Source organism: Oncorhynchus gorbuscha, unplaced genomic scaffold, assembly GCF_021184085.1.
Source record: "Oncorhynchus gorbuscha isolate QuinsamMale2020 ecotype Even-year unplaced genomic scaffold, OgorEven_v1.0 Un_scaffold_817, whole genome shotgun sequence".
NCBI classification, from domain to species: Eukaryota; Metazoa; Chordata; class Actinopteri; order Salmoniformes; family Salmonidae; genus Oncorhynchus; species Oncorhynchus gorbuscha.
The window spans coordinates 202,501-210,263 of record NW_025745821.1 but is presented as its reverse complement, the minus strand read 5'-3'; the positions used below and the strand labels follow the sequence as shown (position 1 = coordinate 210,263).

General features: G+C 47.9%; 1 protein-coding gene across 1 annotated transcript in view; it reads right to left on the bottom strand.

Moving 5' to 3' along the window:
* Positions 1 to 6,169: 6,169 nt before the first annotated feature.
* LOC124020436 (voltage-dependent T-type calcium channel subunit alpha-1H-like) overlaps positions 6,170 to 7,763 on the bottom strand; it is a 177,543-nt gene continuing 175,949 nt past the window's right edge. The window contains 1 exon segment of the mRNA XM_046335675.1: positions 6,170 to 7,763. This exon segment is cut by the window's right edge and continues 450 nt beyond it. Within this exon segment, the coding sequence (XP_046191631.1) occupies positions 7,035 to 7,763 (729 nt within the window). The 3' untranslated portion in view covers positions 6,170 to 7,034.

Sequence of the window (7,763 nt, the reverse complement as noted above, 5' to 3'; positions counted from 1 at the left end):
GCATTGTTTGCTAGGACCATGGTGCAAATAGCCTCCTCCTGTTGAGGTGTGATAAGGCATCCTGAGTCTCATGGCATTGTTTACTCGGACCATGGTGCAAATAGCCTCCTCCTGTTGAGGTGTGATAAGGCATCCTGAGTCTCATGGCATTGTTTGCTAGGACCATGGTGCAAATAGCCTCCTCCTGTTGAGGTGTGAAAAGGCCTCTGCCACCGGTTTGAGGTCATCTTGCAGTCAGTCCTATGTGGGGAAATGCAGTGATGCATCGCACACTTTCACATAGACAAAAACTATGCGAACACACATTTTACTGTAAAACATACAGGTGGGAGCATGTAAGGTGCAGTATGTATCTGTATAGAGTATATTTATGTATGCTGTGAAATACAAGTGGACTACTGTAATATGAAGCATTGTAGGAAATATACTGCTTATATACAGTAACCCTAACCCTACATTGGTGGACATACCTGTTCTCTCTTCGAAACGTTTGAACTATTGAGGACACGGTTGATCTCACAATATTCAGCTGCACCCTTCGACCCGCCTCAGCCATTGTAAGGCCACGATTGACAACAGTGGCCCCTATGTCATCAGATATGTCCTCTTCTGCCTCTTCCTCTGTTTTGCCTTCCACCACGCATCCTTGCTCCTCTTCTTCCTCCTCTTGGCTGTTGACCCTGTTCGTTTCCTGGTCCATCCATTATTGGAAAATTGCAACTCTGTGTTGTGGTCTGTCTATATATGCTTGCCAATTGATTCTTCATGAGATGCACCTTTGAGCAATTAGACAACTGGTTGATTGTTGGTTGAACTAACACTTTACATTCCTTCATGAGTGAGGGTCAATTTCACCTGCACGATTCATCAATTCACGTTTTTGTACAAAAGGTCTAATAGAAATGTGTAAAACTATGCTTGACAGTTTATGACAAATAGTTCAACAATTTTGCATGTAATGGCTTATGCAAGGAACTAATGCCTAGATGTTTTGAGGGGTAAGATTCAACAGAGAACCGTCTACTATATTTTGATCAACATGACATGAGCAATTGATAATGTGGAAAAAAGCTGACACTGTACATTATCAATTGCAATTTGTTCAAAGGAATAAAAAATTGCTTTAATGATGTGCACAAGTGACTAGACGATTTGGAATTTGTACAAATAGTATCAAGAATTGCACTTTTGATCTAAGAAATGCACCAAAGCGACTGAGAAAAACTGTAAAGCTGTAGGAAACAGAGAGAGAGACAGAGACAGAGACAGAGCCAGAGAGAGGGAGAGAGAGAGAGAGAGAGAGAGACAGAGACAGAGACAGAGACAGAGACAGAGACAGAGACAGAGACAGAGACAGAGACAGAGACAGAGACAGAGACAGAGACAGAGAGAGAGAGAGAGAGAGACAGACAGACAGACAGACAGACAGACAGACAGACAGACAGACAGACAGACAGACAGACAGACAGACAGACAGACAGACAGACAGACAGACAGACAGACAGACAGACAGACAGACAGACAGACAGACAGACAGACAGACAGACAGACAGACAGACAGACAGACAGACAGACAGACAGACAGACAGACAGACAGACAGACAGACAGACAGACAGACAGACAGACAGAGAAACAGATAATAGAGAGAGAGAGAGAGACAGAAAGAGAGAGAGAGAGAGACAGAAAGAGAGAGACAGAGAGAGAGAGAGAGAGAGAGACAGAGACAGAGAGAGAGAGAGAGAGACAGAGAGACAGAGAGAAAGGGAGACAGAAAGAGAGAGACAGAGAGAGAGAGACAGAAAGAGAGAGACAGAGACAGAGAGAGAGACAGAGACAGAGAGAGAGAGACAGAGAAACAGACAGAGACAGAGAGAGAGAGACAGAGAAACAGACAGAGAAACAGACACACAGAGAGAGAGGGACAGAGAGAATAGAGACAGAGACAGAGACAGAGAGAATAGAGAGAGAGACAGAGACAGAGAGAGAGACATAGACAGAGAGAGAGAGAGAGACAGAGAAACAGACAGAGAAACAGACACACAGAGAGAGAGGGACAGAGAGGGAGAGACAGAGACAGAGAAACAGAGATAATAGAGAGAGAGAGGGACAGAGAGAGAGAGAGGGAGAGACAGAGACAGAGAAACAGAGATAATAAAGAGAGAGACAGAGACAGAGAAACAGAGATAATAGAGAGAGAGGGACAGAGAGAATAGAGAGACCTCCATTAGAGTGGCTGTAAATCCTGTTATAATGTGAAATAATTCATGTCATTTAATATTTTATTAAAATGCTGAAGCTGGAATATGAAATATAAAACAACACGTCAACAAGAACCAACCGCTGCGTCTCATTGGTGTATTTATTTTATTCATGTGATTTGATTGGTTGATTGAAATATATCTTCTTGAATCCTAAGCAACCTGCCTACACATAGTTTGAAGTAGAAACACCAACATAGATACTGTAGTGGGTCAAAGCTGTGAGCTGGAAAACCTTGGTGGACCAATACCAACATTAAAACATGGGAGCAATACCAACATCTGTTCCCCCTTAAAACATGGGTGCAATACCAACATCTGTTCTCCCTTAAAACATGGGAGCAATACCAACATTAAAACATGGGTGCAATACCAACATCTGTTCTCCCTTAAAACATGGGTGCAATACCAACATCTGTTCTCCCTTAAAACATGGGTTTAATAATGTGTGGACCTCAGACCTCCATTTGCTCATTGTTCCATAGTTTTCTCGTCTTCTGAAAACAAGTCCCAGCTACATACCAGCTCTTATTCATCAATGTATCAGATTATAGAACAGTATAGCTTTCATATAAAATACTTTCATCATCTTAAAAATGGTTAAATATATTTTTAATTAACTAGGGCAAGTTAAGAACAAATTCTTATTTACAGTGACGACCTACTGGGGGAACAGTGGGTTAACTGCTTTGTTCAGGGGGCAGAACGACGAGATGTTTCACCTCTTGTCAGCTCGGGGCGACCACTTCGGCTAGTCCAACGCTCTAACCACTAGGCTACCCTGCCAACCCCAACGTATAATATAGTATCAGCTTTCATATAAAACACTATCATCAATATCAACATATAATATAGTTTTATAGTCGTTGTTCCCGGGAAGCTTCTTATATAAACATGTCTAAATATGGTCGTCGAACGGTCGGTCACGTGTTAGTCGTTGTTCCGGAAGCTTCTTATATTAACATGTCTAAATATGGTCGTCGTACGGTCGGTCACGTGTTAGTCGTTGTTCCGGAAGCTTTCGTATTTATTTACCTTCCACTATCCATTATCTGCGTTACCATGTCTACGCCCCCCCATCCACCAGATCTCACACCCCCCCCCATCCCAACCAAGGAGCACCGAAGCTGTTCTGAGGGGTCTGTAACATCCCAACCAAGAAGCACCGAAGCTGTTCTGAGGGGTCTGTAACATCCCAACCAAGAAGCACCGAAGCTGTTCTGAGGGGTCTGTAACGGACCAACCAAGGAGCACCGAAGCTGTTCTGAGGGGTCTGTAACATCCCAACCAAGGAGCCCCGAAGCTGTTCTGACCGGTCTGTAACATCCCAACCAAGGAGCACCGAAGCTGTTCTGAGGGGTCTGTAACGGACCAACCAAGGAGCACCGAAGCTGTTCTGAGGGGTCTGTAACGGACCAACCAAGGAGCCCCGAAGCTGTTCTGACCGGTCTGTAACATCCCAACCAAGGAGCACCGAAGCTGTTCTGAGGGGTCTGTAACGGACCAACCAAGGAGCACCGAAGCTGTTCTGAGGGGTCTGTAACATCCCAACCAAGGAGCACCGACCGGTCTGTAACATCCCAACCAAGGAGCACCGAAGCTGTTCTGAGGGGTCTGTAACGGACCAACCAAGGATCACCGACCGGTCTGTAACATCCCAACCAAGGAGCACCGAAGCTGTTCTGAGGGGTCTGTAACATCCCAACCAAGGAGCACCGAAGCTGTTCTGAGGGGTCTGTAACATCCCAACCAAGGAGCACCGAAGCTGTTCTGAGGGGTCTGTAACATCCCAACCAAGGAGCACCGAAGCTGTTCTGAGGGGTCTGTAACATCCCAACCAAGGAGCACCGAAGCTGTTCTGACCGGTCTGTAACGGACCAACCAAGGAGCACCGAAGCTGTTCTGAGGGGTCTGTAACGGACCAACCAAGGAGCACCGAAGCTGTTCTGACCGGTCTGTAACATCCCAACCAAGGAGCACCGAAGCTGTTCTGACCGGTCTGTAACATCCCAACCAAGGAGCACCGAAGCTGTTCTGGCTCCTGGTCGTCCAACGTCCTGTTAAAAACACTAGATGTTGGTGTTTCCTTTATTCAGTTACCTGCATCTTCAATACTCTAATATAATAATCATATTTAAAACACAACGCTTTTATCCACATTTTACATACAGGTGGTCCCGTCTGGGTGCATCCCATAGGACACCCTATTCCCTACATAGACCACGAGGTAGGGGATAGGGGGCCATTTAGACCACTAGGTAGGGAATAGGGGGCCATTTTGACCACTAGGTAGGGAATAGGGGGCTATTTAGACCACTAGGTAGGGAATAGGGGGCCAGTTTGACCACGAGGTAGGGAATAGGGGGCCATTTAGACCACTAGGTAGGGAATAGGGGGCTATTTTGACCACTAGGTAGGGAATAGGGGGCCATTTTGACCACAAAGTAGGGAATAGGGGGCCAGTTTGACAACTAGGTAGGGAATAGGGGGCCATTTTGACCACTAGGTAGGGAATAGGGGGCCATTTTGACCACTAGGTAGGGAATAGGGGGCCATTTTGAACACTAGGTAGGGAATAGGGGGCATTTTGACCACTAGGTAGGGAATAGGGGGCATTTTGACCACTAGGTAGGGAATAGGGGCCATTTTGACAACTAGGTAGGGAATAGGGGGCCATTTTGACCACTAGGTAGGGAATAGGGGGCCATTTTGACCACTAGGTAGGGAATAGGGGGCCATTTTGAACACTAGGTAGGGAATAGGGGGCATTTTGACCACTAGGTAGGGAATAGGGGGCATTTTGACCACGAAGTAGGGAATAGGGGGCCAGTTTGACAACTAGGTAGGGAATAGGGGGCCATTTTGACCACTAGGTAGGGAATAGGGGGCCATTTTGACCACTAGGTAGGGAATAGGGGGCCATTTTGAACACTAGGTAGGGAATAGGGGGCATTTTGACCACTAGGTAGGGAATAGGGGGGCATTTTGACCACTAGGTAGGGAATAGGGGGCCATTTTGACAACTAGGTAGGGAATAGGGGGCCATTTTGACCACTAGGTAGGGAATAGGGGGCCATTTTGACCACTAGGTAGGGAATAGGGGGCCATTTTGACCACGAGGTAGGGAATAGGGGCCATTTAGACCACAAGGTAGGGAATTGGGGGGCATTTTGCAAGTAGCCTAGATCTCTGTAAATACATTCCATGTAGCTCTCATTCAATCAGTCTCCACCTGTCATACAGTCACATATTAACTATTTAGTCTAGCTCTAACCTGAGAAAGAGAGGGAAAGAGGAGGAGAGAGAGAGACAGAGAGAGGGAGAGAGGAGGAGAGAGAGAGAGACAGAGAGAGAGAGAGAGACAGAGAGAGAGACAGATAGATAGAGAGAGAGAGAGAGAGAGAGAGAGAGAGAGAGAGAGAGAGAGAGAGAGAGACAGAGAGAGAGAGAGAGAGAGAGAGAGAGAGAGAGAGAGAGAGAGAGAGAGAGAGACAGAGAGAGAGAGAGAGAGAGACAGAGAGAGAGAGAGGGAGAGAGAGAGGGAGAGAGAGAGAGAGGGAGAGAGACAGAGAGAGGGAGAGAGAGAGAGAGACAGAGAGAGAGACAGAGAGAGAGAGAGAGAGAGAGAGAGAGACAGAGAGAGAGAGAGAGAGAGACAGACAGAGAGACAGAGAGAGACAGAGAGACAGAGAGAGAGAGACAGAGAGAGAGAGAGAGAGAGAGAGAGAGAGAGAGAGAGAGAGAGAGAGAGAGAGAGAGAGAGAGAGAGAGAGAGAGAGAGAGAGAGAGAGAGAGAGAGGGAGAGAGAGAGATACAGAGAGAGGGACAGACAGAGAGACAGAGAGAGAGAGAGAGAGAGAGAGAGAGAGAGCGAGAGGGAGAGAGAGAGAGAGAGGGGGAGAGAGAGAGAGGGAGAGAGAGAGGGAGAGAGAGAGAGGGAGAGAGAGACAGAGAGAGAGAGGGACAGAGACAGAGAGAGGGACAGACAGAGAGGGACAGAGAGAGAGTAGTTCTAGTAATTATAAGTTAAAGTGACAGAGTTCCTAATCTGTCAGTTAGTTAGTTATAGTAACCACAGTCATATATCTAGCCATTATATTTAACAACATGTTTCTCTATGTATGTGTCTGGTAGTAACCATGGAGACAGGAGAAGTGTCTGGACTAAAACAGGACCTGACAGAAGCTGTACAATAAGGAAGAAACAGACAAAACATCAGATAAAGGTCGAAGGTTAAAAGGTGACGTCGTTAGATCTAGTGCTACTCAAAACTTCTTCGTGTTTTAAATGGTCCTCCAGGGGAAAAGGACGTGACTCCGACGTCAACCGGCAGCGACGGGAGGCTGTCGCCAGGGGTGAAAGGTCAAAGGTGATTAAAGGTGACGTGGTTAAAGGTCGACTAATGGCAGGTGGCAGTGTTCAGTGCCGGAGGTTCTGATGATGTCACACACATATCGTCTCCTAACAGACACACAGTTTCCACCAATGGGTGGGTGAGGGAGGGAGACGGTGGGCGGGGGTCCAATTGCATATCATTCCGTACCATGATGTCACACTCTGACATCAGGGGGGAGGGGCTACGGGTCCTCAGGGGGGAGGGGCTACAGCACAGCAGTCTTTCTGGGGGGGGGTCAAGGGTTAGGGGTCAAAGGTCATGTTTGTCCTTATCAACAGCTGATTGGCTGAATCAGACCTGTTCCAACAGGGCTGGACTAAAACCCTGCTGCCTCACCAGAGTCTCTCTAGGAGGAGGGTTGGAGAAAGGAAACTATTTCTTAGAGGTCAGAGGTCAGGGTTGAGTCTCCACCTCTCCTTCCCGTGTGCTGAGCATGCGCACTAAGCTCCTCCTTCTGAGAGGGTTGGGAACCAATCCCAGCAGAGACTGAGAGTTCCGAGCTCCTCCCCCTTCTCTCCCCTCCCCCCTCGACGGGTTCGTTGTCCGTCAATAACGCACATCCTGATTGGTCAGAATCCACCGTGATGCTTATAAAGCTGGAGTCCAATTGGAGAAAGGGAACAGAAAGGCGTGTCTCCGCTGGGTTCGTGTCCAATGAGTCTCTCTGAGAGGCGGAGTCAACCGACAGGGTCCGCCTCCTCAGATGCATGCTGCTGTCCGTCGACTGGGTCACCGTGGAAACCTGGGCTTCAGCAGGTGGGGCTACGGAGATGCAGGGCGGGCTCATCCTCTGCTTCCTGGTCCACTCTCGAACGGGAGACGCCGATTGGCTGCTGAGACACTGGCTCCTCTGGTCCTCTTCAAATGAGATGCAGGCGTGGAGGGAGGTGTGTGGAGAGCAGGGTGTGTGTGAGGGGCTGGACGCGTGGTGTGTGTGCTCAGGTGTGTGTGAGGGGCTGGTCACGTGGTGTGTGATGCGACAGACTTCATCATCAGTCTCATCTGGAAAGGAAGTGGGGAGACGTCTAGGACTGGAGCCGAGGCTCAGGGGAAATGGATCACGGCTGGAACTGGGACTCTGCTTTGGGTCAAAGCTGGTCTGAGGGCT